This window comes from Bemisia tabaci, chromosome 6, assembly GCF_918797505.1.
Source record: "Bemisia tabaci chromosome 6, PGI_BMITA_v3".
Classification (NCBI taxonomy): Eukaryota; Metazoa; Arthropoda; class Insecta; order Hemiptera; family Aleyrodidae; genus Bemisia; species Bemisia tabaci.
The window spans coordinates 9045235-9065703 of NC_092798.1; the positions used below are offsets into that span (position 1 = coordinate 9045235).

Sequence of the window (20469 nt, forward strand, 5' to 3'; positions counted from 1 at the left end):
ACGACAGATTTGATCTGCAAGAATTCTTCTTTGGAGTCATCACCACCGACAATTGTGATACCCAAGCCTCGCAAAGATTTGACTAAAGTTGAATGTATCCTCTCTCCCATCAATTCGTTTGGGTTCAGCGTGAAATAGGGTTCATCTGGATGACATAAATTTAAAATTTAAGAGGCATCACAATTTATGGGGTATACGTACTTAGGGGCAAAGAAAATTTTCACTAAGACTGAGAGCAATAAATTTCTGAATATCTGGACTTCCCTCATCTAGATCTAAAATCAAACAGATGTGTATAAAATGTTAAAATATAAGACTCACGGCAATAGCAGTGTGGCTAGAGCCTTTCCAAGGAGAGGGTCCGAGATCAAATATTTTTCATAGGGAGGGAAAAAGGGTGTCCCAGGGTAGAAATTGCCCCAAAATCAGAGAGAAAGATCTTCAGTGGGGGGAACATTTTAGTTTAAAGGGTGAGGGGGATAGACCACATTGACTTTACTTCCTCTATGCTGTGTAGCGAAAAAAGACAAAATTAGACAACTGAGGATTTTGCCGGTCAAAACTCGAAGAGTTAGTAAAGTTTCATCAATAATCAACAATTTATTTCTTTGCAAATGGTGCGGACCTGAAAAATAACATGTGACTGGTAAATCGAGCTTCTACTGTGTCTTGAGGTATAAAAATGTGCACAGTGATTAAAGTGTTTTATAAATAATGGGCCTGTTGCAAACTTTTGCTAGAGCAAAAATTGGAGTTATCCCTATCAATAAATGTCTCAAAAATGACAATGAGCGCATTGGCAAAGTTTGAAATGCACTCCTAACTTCACAATTTGCGTAAGAAATTTGCGTTTTTTTGAGCTTCCTGCTTCAAAAACAATACTACGCCACAGGTGAACATTTTAATAGAGATGCCATTCTGTATCCAACCCTTGTGCACTAGGATATTACACAATATTCAACATGACAGACACCAATCCGCCAAAACACAAGCGCTTGAACGAGATTCTAACCATTTGTAAACAACCCAGCGTTTTTATATTCACGATTTCTTCGCGTTGATAAGGATGCGCTTTGGTTGACCTTGTGCTCCCCATTGCAATTTGCGTGCAGCGGCTACGTTGGGTATTGCTATTGCAAAAGGGTTGAATGGAACGACTCCTCTGATGAAATGTTCACCTGTGCCTAAGAATCGTTTTAGAGGCGGGAAGCTCAAAAAAACTCGGATTTCTTACCCAGATTGTCAAACTTTGCCAATGCGCTCATCCTGATTCTTGGGACATTTACTGATAGAAACAATTCTCATTTTCGCTCCAGCAAACGATTGCAACAAGCCCATTGCATAAAATATTCTAAAGAAATATTGTTAAAATAAAGGAGCAAGTACAATTTTTTTAACCAAAATGATTTTACATACAAAAATTTCTATTAGGCATTCATTCACAAAAATATAAGGCAATGCAAGACATGTAATAAAAAATAACGAGCGTACTGACCACTTGCACTCTTGGATTTCACTGAAAAATTGCTATTATTGTTCACGGACCCCTGATCCGAGTGGCTGGTCAGTGAGCCATTATTTAGATGTTTTCTTGAGGCTGTCCCATTTTCACCATTGTTAGAAACATCGTTTGTTCTAGAACCTGTATCGCAGAGTTAACAGGCAATATTAGGCGCAGGATAGGAGGATTTATGGTAGTGGAATGTTACAAGCTGGCTCTGTTAATCAATGAAGTTAAATGAAGATACTGTTCCTGATTGAGTGGACAGATTTGATCAAATTCAGCCTAATTGCTTTTCACACTGTCTTCTTTTCTCTGATGCTCCATCTTTTGATAGAGAACCAAACTAAATAATGAATTCAGCCTTTCTGTGAATTTTTCCAGAGATTGGAAAGAGTATATTGACAACATTTTGAGTTAGAATGTTGCTTGGTTTTTTTTATCCAGAAAATTAAACAGTGTTTGATGTATGTTGGCTGATTCTCATTAGAACTGTCCAAATATAAGAGGAGCTCTGGTCCACAATGAACTACTTGATAAGCTAAGACATTAAGCGATTTTACATTGAGCACAGTGGAAACACTCAAAATGTTGCAATTCAACGCATTTGTGAGAAATCAGTGTTCTCTGTGTTTGTCAGTTGAAACTTCCTACGTCACAAAATGACTATACCAACTTACTCACATGGCCTAACTAATCCACATATTACCAGGCATGAATTACTATCTAATCACAGATAAAATTTAGAGAGGGAAGGAATTTTTGTAAAATCCCAACATAACTGACCAGTAGAATGGTAAAGCAGCTTCTGCTCATCGACTTGATGTACACTGATTTTGGTTTTCCGATGAACAGAAAATTTAAATTGAAGGACTCTAATGTAAACAAGTAACACTAATTTCTCATTCATCAGTTCATTTTGAACTTCTTTGATGAGTTTAACATAATCTGCTTGAACTTAAGATAAGAAAGCATATCTCAAAGTGCTTTGGTCCTCATCCTATCAAGTAGTCCACTGAAGAGTTTTGCCAAATAACCGTGTGTAGCGTGTGGCTATTGCTATTGTCGGAGAAGTATTCATTTCCGAATATCCGCCATAAAATCTTTCGATTTTAGGAGGATATTCGACAACGCTACTCTCCGTCTTTTTTGCTGATACACACCACGAACAGCGCATGTGCGTACTAGGAGGATTCGCGATCGGGGACGCCGCATTGCGGGTCGAGAGAGTTCGGACAGAGCGTATGGGAATTCGTGGCCGAAGGGAGCTGTGGCTTCGCCTGCGTCTTCGCCCCGATTATACCACCTCTCAAGATGATCTGTTTGTTTCATCCAAAGGTAAATTAGTGCTGTTTCCTTTAGTCACCTCTCGCTGCCACCACCTCTTCCCGAAAAGTCCTTTCCTCAGTCCATTTCAGAAATACCTCAGTCTACGCTACGCATTGCGGTATCGCAACAAGACTGAGTGCATTTCTGATACGTATGGATCATAAAGGCAGGATTTGCTCCCCACACAATGACTATCTTCATTCAGGTTTCACAAGAGATCAAATGCCCATGCATACACAATTATTTTTACGAAAGTTTCACCAAAAATGCAAAGAATACTTGTTGAAAGAAATTAGAATTGTGAGAGCTACTGAATTCCACTGCCACCGATTCCCCAATTAGTGGATGAAAAAGATGAAGCTACTTAGGTTTTATCTGTGAATTCACTATTTTAAACGTAAAATGGTGAACTTAGTTCCATCAGAGTTGATTAAGTTAATTCATTACTAATTAAAGCGACTACCTTGCTCACCAACAGTTCATTTCACCATGAAGCATAAAATCAAACTAAAATTTTGGCAGTTTAAAGTTTGTGGGTCAAAATGTCTCATTCGGATAAAAATCCATTGGCTTATAGTTTCAGTCTTAAAATTACCAGATTAGAATGCAATCTTACGCCTTCTAAAAGCACTTACATGATCACCCTGAACGCAGTCATCGGCACAATAGGATCGCATTTAGCAGAAGGAAACCCTCACAGTTGTAATGTTTTCAAAAACGTTCAATTTTTTCTTTCCTTTACAAAATACTAAAGTATATGCACGCATTAAAATTAACAAGATTATTTTCCTTAACAATTAACAATGTTTTGGTGGAAAAGCGAGAACTATTTGTTGTTCGAGGAAATTTTTCAAATAAAAATGAAGGTGTTTGATTCTAATGACACTGCAATTGCACTGGTTCTCTTCTGTTAAATGCGATCCAATTAAATGTAACCGAAAAATTATCACTGATTTCTTCTGTCGAGTAAAAAAAAAGAATTGTTCTAAAAAAATATTTTCATGCAGCGATTAAATTATCTTTTACCATGGACTCTCACAAATAAGATATCTGGTGCATTACGGATAAAATTGGGATGAATTCTATACAAACCAATGCCCTTAGCTGACTTTGCTTGTATGACTGGATTTTCGTACTGCGTTTGTCGGTTGACATGATCTATGTAGTACGTGCCGTACAGTGGATCGTTTATTCTCTCCCAACCGTAGGGCAGCTCATCGTCGGAGCAGTCTTCCAGGGACTTTTTCTGGAATTTCGACAGTCTTGGATCCAACCAGTGTGATGTTCCTGAGTTATGGCTGAAGAAAAAGAGAGAATAAAGTTAAAATGAGTCAAGTACTTTCCGTATGAGGTTGGTGAATTTTTCAGTGCTCTTTTGAAATTCTTCTTGGTAGACTGTTTTTGGATACAGGATTGCCACAGAATTTAGAAACTGAATTTCCCTTACACATCTAGGTAGAATTTCTTGCCAATAGAAGATATACCGGATAGTTAAAAAGACACAATTTGAAATTGTTTTTGGGCAAGTTGTTTGAAACATCAAACCCATTCTGCAAAGCAAATAAAGGTAACTTGACAATTTTTCCCCGGACACTTTCGTCATTTTTCCTGACATTTTCCGGTTTTCTCGGTATTCCCTGACTGTGGCAACCCTGTTAATACTGATATGAAGCTCCTCAAACTGAATCTTGCCATGACTTAAGGAGGGGTTACCTTCTTTCTTTTTCTCTGCAATAATATCTTGTGATTCTTTGATTTAATGAGAAGTTTGTCATCAAACATTAGTAAATTCAAACACTTGACAGCCATATGATTAAGTTTTTCTTCCACTTCAGTATTTTATGAGACAAACTGATTTCCAACCTCCTCTTTGTGTGCATTGTTTCTTGCATAAGGTTTTGAACGGATAACACATATCCTAGGGCTTCAATGCTTGGCTTAATGACCAACTGGACTACACTGCCGTGCTTAGGAAAAACGCCGTATGAGCCTTCAGGTGTTGCCAAGTTTCCTCCGATAAAAACCGAATTTACTGGGAAAATTCTGAATATTATTTCAAAGTTTCAGACAATTTTGTTCGCAATTTAATCTAAAATATCCAAAAATTTCAACGGAAAATATGCATAAATGTTGTCAAAAATACATGTTTTATCAAGGGAAATTAGGCAATTCTCGAATGTTCATACAGTGTTCTTCCTTAGCGCGGCAGTACAGTTTGCGATTAGGCAGGCACTCCGATCCCTGTCTTAATTTAGAAACAATGTAAGTAACATTAGTTTCCCTGAGCACATAAGTCTTTTTACAGATGAGCCAGAAATTGTAATTTCTCGTTGCATAATGTGGTCCAATTCTAGTATACTTACTCTATGAAATAAACTTCTCCCTTCTCTGTGTAAGCTTTCTCCCACTTTGGAGGCAAAGGACCAAGATCCATCAGAAGCGGATCTGAATTGTCGGTGACCGAATGATGGTAGTAGTTGGGGGGAGACATTTTCTCTTGTTGCCCGACTACATCGTCTGGAAATGAAAAAAAGAAGAGGACATCAGGAATGCTAAGGGATCATCTTTGAATGGAAGAAACAATCAGATGACTATGTGATCAGAAGAACTGTCTTGAATTATCGACTCAAACTAGCAATTGTTCACAACTTAACTCACCAAACGCCATTTGCGTTCATGCATGAGGTAGTAGGGTGGCCCATTAAACATGAGAGAATTTACTAAGTGAATTTTTTTGGTCTGGAATGGAGTGGGATCCATCCACTTGATCAAAATAGACCCTTTGCTAAGTTTTAACCAAATCACATAATATTAACCCATGCTAGTAAATAGGTCCTTTTTAACTGCATGTTTACATTGAAAAACATTTTTTTTTTTTTAAAAAAAAAAAAAAACTTTGTTTTGAGAAAGGTTGTGATACCTACAGTTATTCTAAGTTAAATTTTGTTAATAAAAAACAAGTTTACTTAAAATTTCGAAAATGAATTTCTAAGGGGAGATAAGGCTAATAAAAATCCTACCAATTAAAAGCCAACATTTGAGTTGGATGGCAGTTTACAAGGCGTTACCTGAAGCTGAATTCACCGAATCAGCAAACACAATTCCCCAGCCATGCTACTTACATCATCAGAAGCCGCCAAGAATATCAGTTTCATCAGGCTCTATTTTTGGCATTTTCAAAATGGGTTTTCTTTGCCATTTAAGGTTATAAAAATTCTTAGTAGCTTGGTTTACTCTTTACTTCCAGAAAAATAATTTACAAAAACTGGGTGCTCCTGACTCATTAGACAAGTCTCATGTGGTTAGGCTGATTCTGGCTAGATCTAACCATCGTCTGACGGAAAAGCTCTTATCCTTACAATTTTTAAGACTTCTTCTCTTTAAATGCATTGCATTAAAAAAGAGATAGATACTAATTCATTTGTAACTTGAAAAATATTCCATACCATTTTCCCCCATTGGTTGAGAGTTGGCATCTAGATTTTTTGATGCCATGGCTTCTACGTTTGAGCGATTTCGCTTGCGTTTGCCTTCTGAACTCGGATGAGCACCAGGTATAAGCCCGAACGCAGACTTTACATTGCTATTGCTATCGTCGCCCAGACAATTTATCAAATGAGAATCTTTGGCAGGTTTCGGAGTCCCATAGTGGTTCCCTGGAACAGTCAGGATAAAATTTAGAGGAGAGAGGAACACAAAAAGAGCTTTGAAATTAGAATTTTATTCACCTACATGGTACCATCTGAAGAAAAAGAGACTTTATGGTTTTTGGTGTTTAGATTTTGATGGAAAAAATAAATAATCTGGTGGTAAGATGTGCAGTGTTGGGTCAAGAATGATTTCTGGAGTTATGAATGCGTGCCTGTCAATGAGAAAACGACACCAGTGGGCATAAAGACAATTTTTGTAGAGAGGCAATCTATATCAAGTAGGGTCAAAAAATTGAAATTCGAATTTTCAACAGGCAATGTCTTTAAATGTTTTAATACTATGTTGTGAGCAATTTTAGTAATATATACAACTGTACGATGTGTGATATTGTATTTAGACCAGACGATTTTTGAAAGTTAAACACAACTGATAGGTTTAATTCTACCATTCTTTAGACTGCTAACATTGAACACTTTAACGCCAGTTAAATTAAATTTTCATTTGCAAATGTGTTCTTAAAACTCCTCTGGACATTGAAACTTACACCTCTATATTGATTTTTTTAGTCTAAAATACCCTGTTCATAGACAGCCACATCATTTCAAAAAGAGCGTAAGATCGAAAAGGCTGTGTTTTGAGGTTGATTTATAAGATGACCTGGGCCTTATCTAAAGCACCAAAGTACCTAACCAGAGACGATATATTTTAAAGACCCAGGACTGCCAGCTTGCCTCGAGTGTAAAAGTAACTTTTGAAGGTTAAAGCCTGATGACCAAAAAGGTGAGAAATCCCAATCTTATTTGCGAAAAATCTCCAGGCAAAATGCTCACCTAGGCATTCATATGTTATCAACAGGCGAATTTTATTTGACTTCTTGCTGAACAAGTTGCTCTCTAATCATCATTAGGCAAAAAATGGCATCAACCTCCAAACTTAACTTTTGTTTCACTTCATTTGATTACTTGGACGTATTTCTAACAAACAGAACTAAGCACCATGGAGAGGAAGGGAGAGGGGGGCTTGGATTGGCGGGTGTTGCGGAACGCGATGCTCGTTCCGTCCTATACTCGCAATGCTTTTCCATGGCGCATAGTTCCGTTTGGCAGAACCCGCTAACTGGGATTCGAAAATCCTCAAAAGTAACTCAATTTGGCGCTTACTTCCGTTTGACAGAAATACGCCCAATTGGTGTTAGTGCAGGGTCTCTAAAACATAGTTTCTCTGGGAGTAATACGGACCAACAATCTAAGCTTCTATCATTTAAATTAGTGTGATTAGAGCAGTCGCTGGAGTGAGATGCCAAGATTTACAAATTGAAATGAAGAAAACAGTACAGGCTAACATTTGAAGATTACTGGGGGCCAGAGAAATCAAAATTCTTAGGTAACAACTCATTTTACTTACAAAGAAGCGCACAAGGTATCAATGGTACCACTAAGTAGTGGAAAAATTGAGAAGTCGATAAAATGTCCAAGATTCAGCCTTAAAAATATTTGTGATAAATAATAGAATAGACAAGGGCACGAGAAAAATTATGGTTTGAAAACCAACTCATGCGCTTAAAATTTCTCCTTTCAAGTAACCTGAGCTGAATTATGCAAGCAAAGAATGAAAAGGCTGAGAGCATTGGTTTAGTTTTCTTGAAGTTAATGCTGTGGGAAAAAGGGCGTACCTTCGTAGATTCCGCTTTCCAAAAGGCACCCGTTTCTTTGCAACTGAAAAAATTCCTCGTTCGTTAAGAAGGTGTAGTCAATACCGTTCACTTCACCATTACGAGGAGGTCGGGTAGTCACTGGCACAGTTCTCAGATAAAGGTTGTCCCGGATGGTATTTTGCAGATCATGGTCTACAGAGCCTTTCTGAAAGCTTGAGTTTAGAAATTGACAGAGATCAGGTGTAATGGATCCTGAAAAAGAAATTAAGAAAACATTGATCAACGAGGATTAGGCAAAAGAAAGGAACAAAGTACATCAATTTTTGTCAAATTTTTATTGTCTGTTTATTTAAACCTGAAGAATTTCCTCTGACTAACGGAGTGATTTCCGCACAAAGCCTGTTATATGCAAAAAATAGAGCCCAGTTTGGAGGTCTTTTAAACCTCTCCTGGGCTGCTCGGCATGACTGAATTAGTACAGCCACAAAAATTATGGTGTGCCACTCAGGGTGCGCAAGTCCACTGAGTACGGATATTGGTCATAGGAACACCATTAGATTTCCTTTGACGGATGGTTATGCTGCAGACTTGAGCGCCCATGGCCTCAAATAAATAAAAAAAGAGGTTACTTAAGGAAACGCTTAGAGCGGACGCATCGTATGTTGAGACAAATGTGAATCTCTGATTACCTCCGAATCAGCACCACTTAACAGGTTAATACATGCAGTCAGATGGCACCACTGATGAGTGGTGACCTAATCAATACTTGACTTTTGTCTCAACATACGATGCGTCCGCTCTAGGTTAGATGTGAAAATAGCCTCAAATGAAAAAAATGATACAATACTGAGGAGGAAATCCTACCAGCTCCGATAACCCTATTGTATCTTGGAGTCAAAGCACGACCAGTCACCCACAGCATTTATGCACCAACCAACTATGAATTGCTGCAGAAGGGTTGAGCTACGGGCATTAGGATATATGATGCAGAATTGGCAATGGGTAGGCTTGTGACCGCGATCGCAGTAGCAGGTAAAAATCACTGTGATTCTTGAGTAGCAGTGATCGATCACTGTGACTGGCGAGGAACACCTGTTATTCTGCTCTTTTTTGGGCAGTTTTCATCAAAAGTTAGTCGCTGATAGTTAAACAGTGAGTAACCAAAACTTTAGTGTTAAACGGCGAAAAAAATTTACGAATAAGCTTGCACATGGTTAATCATAGTCACAGTTGGATACACTGCGATTGCGATAACGAAGCAAAAAGAGCAGTAGCAGTTTAAAAAGAGCAGCATGATAACAGTGGCAGAGCAGAGTAGCACCATAGGGCTAGATAGGGCGGATAGCCAATCACGTGAAATCTCCGAATATTACAATGCATTGTGGGTAGTGACGTCAACCAGTGATAAATCACAGGTGAAAGTAGCAGTGAATCCAATAGTGAACCCACGGAGTGCTCTGTCACTGCATGGTTGACCTAAAAAGGAGAATTTAACTTTAAAGAACATGGCATAATGATAAAAACTGAGAGCTATAAAAATATTCACCTAGATTATCACTACGAGAAGTTTTTTAAAGTTAAATTCTCTTTTTCATGTCAACCAGTGATAAATAACTCCGTGGCCTCACTGCTACTTTTACCTGTGATTCACAGATAGTTCCGGAAATTATGACTTGTGGATTGAACAGTGATAATAAAATATTACAGTATCAATTTTACCACTAAAAAGGGAATTGAGAAGAACGAGTGATTTAAAGAGTTTATGCTGTAGAAAATCAGTGGTACTTTTAATTTTGAAGATGTAGAAAGCATTTGGGAAGGATCGTTTGATAAGGTTAACCTGTGATAAATCACAGCATAACCGCCACCTGCTACTTTTCACATGTGATCCGACCAGAGTCAAGGAACTAGGAAGTGTCGGAGACGGCGGTATTTTTAGGTTATCCTGTGAAAAATCACTGCTACTTTTCACTGTGATTTTTGAGTAGCAGTAACAGTAATCACGTTCCCGAAAAGTAGCCGTTAAGCACAAGCTAGCAATGGGAAAATTTTGAGGTTATCCAAGCTGTGGTATAGCAAACTTTAGATGCATTGTCAAAGTAAACTTGTCCAATTCTGTTTGCAAACGCAACCCAATGGTCCCATTGACCTCCTGAGATTATTGAGCGTTGGGTGGAAACGGTAGGCTTCCAGATGTAAACACACAGGTTGTCAGGTAATTCTAACAAGGTCCAGCAACGCAAACCAATTGGAACTGGGTAATTCTGTTTACAAACGGTCCCAAACAGTTTACTTCGTTAACGCATCTTTGATTTCGTTTTCCCTCACTTTGCGTATTTAGCGCTACTGCGACAAATATATTAGGCAATACAAGACAAATTATATGCGCAATGCCATAGTGAAAGCTTTCAGGCTAGTATTAGCATAGGAGAGGATAAATGAAATACTGTGGCTTCGTTTCTAAGAGACAAAAGTGAGCTGAAAATATGGATTCAGTGCAGGATACAAACCAGGAATGATTCTACAGCTTGACATGCCTAATGGAACAGCATCTCACCTGATAAAAATTCACAATCTGATGAAAGGTTCAGAACTGACCACACTACAAAATTCCACCAAATATGGCTGAAGATACACGGGTCAAGAGAACTAGGAAGATGACAATGGGCGACGGGAAAATTTTGAGGTTATCCACCATAAATATTAGAACATTTTGCCCGAAATGGAAACTATTCTAAATTTTAAAAAACACTTGGTACTTCCAACTAAACGCATAGGTTGATAAAAAGTAAGGGAAAGACCCCAGAAGTGTAAACAAGTTAGAGCAGCTGTTCCATTAGAATCAACAAGTTGAGCTTGAGTAGTAGGGTGCAAATACTTGTATTGTATCATCAGAAATCACGGAAAAATACGTGAATTCCGCGCAAGTTAAAGCATATTATGGCATAGATCGCCGGTGAAGAATGACATTTGCGTTTGCAAGATCAGAACAAGTTTGTTTACCGTGGTAGCGTGAAGAAATTTCTCCTATACGACCGGACTTTGCTGAAACTTTCTCATGAAAGGTGAGAGTTGGGATTCGAAAGTGAAATTGAGCAAAACGGGAAATTTCAGCCGTATGGCCTTCGGACTTCACGAAATCAGCACTAACACAGCACAAAAGGCCGGAGATTGGGCTTCGTTAGAATTACACAAAACTTTTGTTGAAATAACGAAGACAGGAAGGAGGAGGGCCACAAAATCATTCAAACAAAACACTTAATTCGACGTGAAGAAGGGTGGAGCACTGTTACAAAATGAGTGGCTTGGAGCAAGTTTAACACGACCGTTCACGAGTGATGGAAAAGAAAATTGTGGAAAATAATCGAGTAGAAAACTAACAATGCCGGGCACGAAAGGATAAATTAATTCGGTTGATTAAAATCCTCCATTACGCCCAACTTCCATACACATACGCACAGTTACAAGAGCATAGACTACAAACACACTCCCAACAAGGAGCGAACAGTCACATGCGGCGTTGCTGAACGAGTTTCACCTGTCTGCTCACCTGCAGCGCTGCTCTCAGAACGTCGCTCCTCTGACGAAGAGGCGTATCTTGATTTTCACGTGAGCCTTATTCTCAGTATAACTCTATGCTTTCTGGGGCTCATGCAGGAATTGAGATCCGCCCTTTCGTCAGAGGAGCGACAAAATGACAGATTCGTGCTCTAATACATTACGAATTTACGAGGCAATGCAGCCCTACGGATCGGGGTGTTTCCTTGGAAATTTCAAAACCATCTAGTGTGACACACCAAGATAAAAACAAACAACAAAAGAAAAAGAAAGAAAGAAAAATGAAAAAAAAAAAATAAAAATAAAATGCAGCAGAGCACTTTGATGATGCTGGAATAAGTAAACCCTATCCTATGTGTAAAAACATTTCAACACGAAGAAGGGGGGGGGGGGGATTTTAACAGGGAGAAGTGAGAGAAATACGGAAGGACAGGGGTTAAAACAGGCACATGAACATCAAAAGTATTTAATTAGGTAGAAAGTTGACAAAATGATGATTGAGTGATTGATTTTTTTTTTAAAAAATTTTTTTGATTCTTGAGTAAAATTGGACAAATAAGTTAAAAGGAGCGCAGATATACTATGAGGCTACAGGTTTCACTACTTCAAAGTTGAGAAAAAGAATTACAACCCATGTTAACCATCAGAATCTTCTCTTTAAAACTTACATGCAGCAATAGAAGAAAATTCGATTTTCGTAATTTTTAGGAGACTCGTATATAAATTGCAACACACACAAAGCCTTAAAATTGTACACGAAGAAAAAAACGTGATCACATCACAAAAGCTGAAGATGCAACAAAAATTGCAAGATTTTGCAATCAGCGATATGTATGAAGCGATTTTTAAAAGTTAAGATTTTCCCTTTGCTCATCGCTCCAGAAACCTGGAATTTTCAAAGTTTAAGGCCTTTCTTTTCGTTATCGCTTTAAAAACTTGGACAAGGTCAAAGGATAGATCGGACATTTTTTCCGGATGCAGGAACATGCCGGATCGCAAGAAACGGCGTATGAATATTCAAGAGTTGCCGAATTTCCCCGGTTTAAACGAATATTTTGGAGGGAGGTCATGTATATTTTCCCTTGAAATTTCAAGATAATGTACCAGGTAATGTACTAATCCAATTCTGTACAAAATTGTCTGAAAAATGTGATGAAAATTATCCGGCAGTTTCCTTGAAAATTTGTATTTAATCGGAGGAATTTTAGCAACGCCTGAAGGCACATACGACTTTTCTCCTTCGCATGGAAAGATAAATGATGTCTCATACCTGCAGGAACTGTTTTTAGGGTGACTTGTTCAGAGGTTAATGTGCAGTGATTCAGCCAAGCAGTGGTATCATTCAGCGTATAGCCGGCTATCTTTTGGCCCTCGATTTCAAGTATGATGTCTCCTTTTTTCAGAGTCCCATTGATCACATTGATCTTCCCGACTGTTACATCTTGAACATAAACAAACTCTCCGTTGTCAGAACCACCGGCGACCGAAAAGCTCAAGCTTCTATTTGGAGACGCAGCGATAACAACTGTGTTCAAGTTGTTGCACCAGTGAATTTTCTCTTTGTTGACGAGTTTGGATGACGAGGATGCTGTATTCGGCCGGTCTTGGCCAGATTTGGGCATTATGACATTTTTTTACCAGAGTTCTTTTATACACCAAAAATGCAACCTGAGTCGAGCCTTCACCAATTCCAGTTTCAGATAACTTGAGCCATCTTCAAACACCTGGAAAAAAAATGGAGGTTAATGAATGGCAAATCACCAAGAGTATCGAGAAGAAATTATGCACATCATCGGTCCGGACAGGGACAGACCTTGTACGGTGTTCGCTGTTCGATTGTTGTGTCCCAATTTTTGGCTTTCAGAACTGATCACTGATCAGCCTCATGTGGGGTAGTGGATATAGCGTAGCGTTGACCCTGTGATCAGGAGGTCCCGGATTTGATTCTCGGCCAAAGGGCCCGGAGTTCGATGGTCTCAGGCAAAACTGGGTGTGAAAGGACTTGAAGATTAAATAAAGGATTGAGGACTTTTAAAAAAATTATTTGATCAACATTTAAACAAGGCAATTTTCGGAAAACTGACGAGATAAAAATCTGTGATGGTTTACCTCATCGGCACGATTGGCAACGCTGGGATTAAATTAAGGTGCGAAAGAAACAAACAGAGCTATAGTTAATGTTGCCCGCGATAGATACGAAGCAAACATCATGACGCCTGGATGCAACTATTCGGGCTCTGTGGATGTCCGTGTTACATACGCAGAGAGTTGAACAGGGCCGGATTAAGGGGGTGGCCACAAGGGCCGCGGCCCATGGCGGCAAATTTTGCAATTTTTTTAAATAAAGCTATAAAGAAAAATCGGATTCAGAAAAAATAAATACGAACGAGAAAAGGTGACAAAATCTCTCATTTCCTGAGAGTATAACTCTAATTTTGTCGTCTTTCTGTGATACAATAGACAGCACCTTTAATTAGTCGAGTTAAGACTAAGAGAGAAACCGCACACGGAATTCGGCCTGGAACGGCGCGGCGCAGAGAGCAATGATGACGAGAACGTGAGATGAAAAGGAGAAACCCTCGGCGCGGCGGTCGGCATGTAACACATATTAGCGCCTACAAGACTGCATGAATACTTCACGCATTGCGCCAAAGACAGTGCGGTCACTGCGGTCAGCAGCGGGCAGCGTGAAACGCATAGCGCCTACAAGACTGCATGAATACTTCACGCATTGCGTCAAACACAGTGCGTGCAGCAGCGGTCGGCTCGAAACGCGCATGTTAGACTGTAGGAATACTTCACGCATTGCGCCAAACACAGTGCGGTCAGCGCGGCGCGGCGGCGGAAGTTAAAATTATTAAACCACATTTATGTTTGTTCTTTCATAATTTTTTGGTTCATTTCTTATAAATGGAGGGCCTTGTCCATACAGAGATAGGTTTACAGAACTTAACTTTCGCGCAAAGTTCCGTGAACTTTTGCTAGTAGTGTTGACAGGGCTTTCGCAAAAAATGTATCCAACACGAGTAGGTAAACGCATCTTATGCACCCCTCCCCCTCCGGCACGTTCACTTGATGGTTTTTATTGATGTTTCAAAACGAATGAGGAGGGGGCGGCAAAATACAGGAGGCCCATGGGCGGCAAGTAAGTAAATCCGGCCCTGGAGTTGAAGGCGTTTTGACTTCGGACACTAACCGCCACTCCGACGGCGCTTAATGAGAATAGTCGAAGAAAAGGAGGAAACATTAAAGGCTCATATTGATGTTAATACGGAACGTAAAGGTTTCAAAAGTGGTTTCATTGATTTTCTCGTAAAATTTCCTTTGATGAGAGGCATTCCATACAATTAATGTTGCGAAGGAATTTACAGCAAAATTGGAAGTTTTGGTCGAAAAGTTCATAATCCAACCTCTCTGAAAGGCTCGTTTCATTATTCGACGGACTTTACTGCGAGGATCTAGAATAATAGAATGTCTTCAATTCTTCATTTATCCTTCGCAGACATCTTTTCGGTAATACACTTGCCCTACAGATTATACTCAACACATCGCGGCATCAAAACTGATGCACAGAATATACTCACATCCTACGCCTGTATGCGACCATTCGGTGTCTACGAGATATCATTGTAGTAAAAGCAAAGAATTGAAAGCGCTCTGCTATTTCAGATCCTCGCAGTAAACTGCCGTGCCAAGGAAAAACGCCGTATGAACCTTCAGGCGTTGCCAAATTTCCTTTCATAAAGCACGAATTTTTTGGTAAACTTATGAATATTTTCCTTCTACTTTTTCACATAATTTTAATCGCAATTTCACCTATAGTTCTTGAAAATGTCAAGGAAAAATATTCATAATTTGCCTCAGAAATAAACGTTTTTTTAAAATAAACTCTGGAATGTTTATACGGCGTTCTTCCTTAGCACGGCAGTACAGCCAGCCGTTGGCGCCGCGACACAGTCAAAACGCCTTCACACCCGTGTGTATGCAACATGGACATCCATTGAGCCCGAATAGTTGCATCCCCAAGTTAGAGTGTGTTTTTCGTCGCATTCGAGACTAAATAAGGGCGCTCTGCTTCTTTCTCTTGCGACGTACCTTAATTCCAGCGTTGCCTATTTTGCTGATAAAGTAAGCTGTATATAATTTTTTTTTTTTTTTTTTTTTTTTTTTTTTTTTTTTTTTTATCAAGGAATTTCATAGGCTCAAATCTGATTTAAGGCAAACTCTCAAACGAATCGCTAAAAAAAAATTTCGAAAGAAAAAAACTTGTGAGAATCAGCCTGATGGATATCCATACCTCACAGGTACAAGAAATCGTTTCTTTTATTAAGAATATAGGTTTGTGCATTCATTCACTTCCTGCATTTTATTGTTCTTCATAAAGACTGAGTGAATTAATTGTTCGTGATGAGAAACAAATTTCTCGAAAATCATTGAGAGTTAGGAGCAAGCAGATGCAAGTAATGACACATATCTTTGCTGAGTAGAGAAACATTTCCAAGTCAGTATTGATTATTTTTGTATAATACGAATAATGAGAATAGAATTAAAATTGTGAAACTTTAGGTAATCAAGTTATTGATAGCTCCATGTGATACGCATATCTCATTTAGAATGCTTAAAAGTTTCTAATTATGTTTCATTTTCGACAAGGAAAACTAGTGAAAATACTCCTTTTATTTGCAATTTTGTATGATTTATGTAAAATGAGTGAAGGAAATTCACACTAAGTTTCAATAGAAGCCGATGGCCAATTTTTCTTCAAAAATATAACATGAGCAGAGAATTACAACGTTGTAATCTGAGATGCGTATTTCTTGCATTTAGCCATTGATATTTCAGGGCCGAAAATAAGTATGAAGACAATAATTTCGGTTGGCGAAGTCTCTGTTAAACTTCACTCTTTTAAAAGAAAACAAATAATCATGATTCTATGAAATTTTTAGGGTTTTTTTTGTCCTTTAAGGAATGTTCACTAGAAATTCCGAGAAAAATTCCTTGTAATGTCCCCTGGGAGAGGAAAGTTTAATAAAATAAATTTTGAGAGAATGCAATCCGAACATTGCTGGCTAAGGTGCAGAAATAAGTAGCTCGATTTGTGGTGTTGCAAATTTCTCCTGACAAAATATTTATTTACAACAGAGCTACCCAGAATTATTCCGTAAGACTTTAAATTATCTTTCTTAACTTGTTGAAGTATACTGAATTAAAAATTAAAAAAATTAAATACGTTACTTTTTCTTTAAAAAATAAAACAGCAGCGGAGATTTTTAAATGCCCAGATCAAGATAAAGGTTTCTGCACTTGGTTATCAATATATATTATTCTAGTAAGTGATCTTAGCAATCAATATATTTTTCTTTTCTTTTACCAGCCAGTAAATATTTTATTAGAATGGTTGAAGGCTACAATAATCGTAGCATTCGCTGTTATAATTTCATAAAATATCAAGCCATGATGTTGGTTCAGTCTTTTTTTTAGAAAATAAAATAAGAACGGAGATTATAAAACACTGCAACTGTAATCCACATTTTTGGAGTTTCAATATCAATATGCCTACTTATAAGGAGATGCTCTCAAACCAGCTAGGTAATCTGTTACAAACTGTTCAGAAAGAACTTGATAAAGTAACCATCTCTCATCAAATATTTATCAAATGGTAGGATCAACAGTTGGAGATGGACTAAGTAATGAATTTATTCATCTCCATAACTATTATCCTTGACAAGTGAACTATTTACGGAGGAAACACAAATCCATAAATTTGAAGGAGTAAATAATTACTCTCTACCTTCACTCTCCATGGATGGTGACATAAGTTTTAAAAAAATTCACAAGATAAATGTGAATTAACTGTTAAGGGCTCGGTTTTCAGGTTAGTGTTCCAGGAAGATTAACGGTGTGGTGAAACAAATATTGTCTTGCAGAAGACTGGTACTCATTGCTCCAAAAAAGAATAGCTGATTAAGTAGGTAAATGCTTCACAGCTAATTTCTTGAAGATACATTAAAGAGTGCAGAAAGCGCAGGACCTCTCAGAAAATACTTAATTTTAAGTAAGGAGAAGAATTTGTTTATTGGGGGGGGGGGGGGGAGATAGCTGCATTCAATCTAACTGACATATCATGTTCTTGAATTCCTTGAATAAAAGTGGCAGTTCGTGTTGAATGTAAGAACTCGGACTGCCTAATCCTAAGAGTTAAAGAAACACCTCACGGAATAGTCAATACACCTCTAAATATACTCATCAGCATAGCATGAACTGAAGTTAGCTTAGCGAAAAAAAACTCAGGTAGGTATAGGTTTCCTAATTTATGTCATTCCTTCTAGCATTACCCAATTCAACTGACAGCTCATTAATTCTGTGTACAATGCAGGTCACTCTTGTCTCTTACTGTAACGCAAGTAACAAAACTCAAAGTGTAATCCTTAAACTATGGATGGACAATGCGTGAAAGGACCAGTCTTCTGCAGTTTCTGATTGAACATATGCAGGAAGATAACTTCATGGAGGTGTCGTCAGCTAAGTTAACGGTTGTTTACTTTCGGTTTGCAAGCGCCAACAAAGAATTTGGGCCTCTGCACAAAGCGATGTTCGCTACTATCCACCTTGAAAACAGCCAGCTCATGACCGTATCTTTAAAAAACTACTTATCAGTTATGATTCGCGACTTTTATGTGGTTGAGATTTCTGTGTGGCTAAAATTTAAGTGCTACAAGGTTTGAAAGTATTAAAAAACTTATCTAAGCTTGTGGTCTTGCGTCTGCGAGAGTCTGATATTTTCATGTGGATAGTGGTGATGCAAAAACGCTTGCAAACCGAAAGTAAACAACCGTCAACTTAGCCGACGACACCTCTAATTTCCAACAGATTTGAATAAAACACCTCTGCTTCCCTTCTCTCTGATAATAAAAATAAGTACGGCTAAAAAATAAAAACTGGCAATGAGTTTGAGGAACTACTATATCTGATTGATAAGAAATTCAATTCCGAAATTTCGATTGACCTGCATAGATGGGTAGCAACTCGGGCCTCGGAGTGGATGTACAAAATGACAAACGCAAATCAACTTCCTGAATTTCTGATTAGACATCAGAAGACAATAAAAGCACTATTTGCCACAGGTCCTAAATTGAGAATAGTTTTATAGATAAGGAATTAGTAAGAGAAGATGTGATGATTCTTTCACTGAGGCACACTTTTCGAATGTAGAGCAACGAAGACATTGTTGACGACCTGGCTGAAGATGTTGTGAGAGAGTCTCTTGATAGGTGGGGAGATAATACATAGTAAAGGAAAGAAATAGCGACAAGATATTAACTGTCCAGTATTTGGGCTCAATTCAGGGCAAATTTGTCTGTAAAACTTGAGTTGGAAGATTGTAAATAATGACAACTGCAGTCCAATTAACCTAGAAACCATACAAGGCAGAATGATGCTCAGAGTTATGACGATAATACTCACGAAAAACATGATGAAATTAAGAACTAAAAACGCCAAGATGAGCTGAAACACTTGATAATTTATCGGAAAACACAATTTTCCATTGCACTCCGCTGATTCGAGTGAAAATTAACAACAACACACAAACTGATGAACACAAACGAAAACGTAAATAGGCAGTTCACAGGTGGCGACTGGCGACAGTTGTACTACGATGACGTCAACAGCGCCTTAGTGATATGCAATTTTCTGTACTTTTCAACGCGCTCTATTAGAAATTTCTCTAAGTTCTTGTTGGAGGTGCAGCTAGGTGCAGCTGCGCTGCGAGGCTGCGACGCGCGACATGCACATTCAGTGCACAGCAGTGCACATTGCACATGCACCCATACACACAGAGGACAAGGGTCGCACTGCAATAAATTTACCAGTGGGAGGGAGGGGGAACACTCCATAATCGTCTACTGAAAGTTTAAATCTTCGCTTTTTCCATGATAGTGTGATGTAGGTACTTGTTTAATTTGTCTTCAGCGTAATTAATACATGCATTCTTCAAAAATCTTGCTTCGCGTTAGGGTAGGTAAGTATTGTATCGACCCTAATACTGCCGTGCTGAGGAAAAACGCCGTATGATCATTCGAGAGTTGCCAAATTTCCTTCGATAAATGTTTATTTTGAAGGAAAGTTATGAAATATTTTTCTTTGAAAGTTTCAGGAGCTCTAGGTGAAATCGCAAACAAAATTATCTGAAAAAATTGGAAGAAAAATATTCGTAACTTTACCCGGAAATTCGTGTCTTATCAAAGGAAATCTGGCAACGCCTGAAGGTTCATACGGCGTTTTTTTCTTAGCACGGCAGAATATCGATGGTGAAACTCTCAAACCATGCGCATCTCATTTGCGGTGTTTAAACATTTCCGCTCCCATTTTCTTTTTTTGTCTGAGAGAGGATCAAGATCATTTCGTGAAGATTTCACAGAAATTTCCTCGCGCAGAGGAGAAGAACCACGGAAATGTCAAAGAATGAATAGGTACAGTTGAGAAGTTTTTTTTTTTTTTTTTTAAAATATAAAGTATGACAGGAAGTCTGCAACGTCGCAAACCGAGATATGATGTGGTTTGCCAGATTCGCCGTCGATATATGTAAAGAGATCTCGGCGCAATATTTATTCGATTACCTGCGTTTAAAATTTCAGTTTTTTTTCTTTGTCAATGTCTCCCCCTTTTTTTTCATGATCATTTGTCGACTGAAAAGAGAAAAACGACTGTCTGTCATGATATCCTCATTATCTTACATTATCTAACCCCTGATCTGATTTAATTATCATAAACGCAT

General features: G+C 38.3%; 1 protein-coding gene across 1 annotated transcript; it reads right to left on the reverse strand.

Moving 5' to 3' along the window:
• Window positions 1-5: 5 nt before the first annotated feature.
• On the reverse strand, window positions 6-19335 carry LOC140224744 (membrane-associated guanylate kinase, WW and PDZ domain-containing protein 1-like; the record flags this gene model as incomplete). The annotated part of the gene is given in 8 exon segments (XM_072301215.1): window positions 6-145; window positions 1496-1642; window positions 3923-4128; window positions 5194-5347; window positions 6277-6486; window positions 8154-8387; window positions 12964-13417; window positions 19158-19335. Coding segments are annotated over 7 exon segments (1443 nt in total), but the record flags the coding sequence as incomplete, so codon positions are not given.
• Between the last annotated feature and the right edge of the window lie 1134 nt (window positions 19336-20469).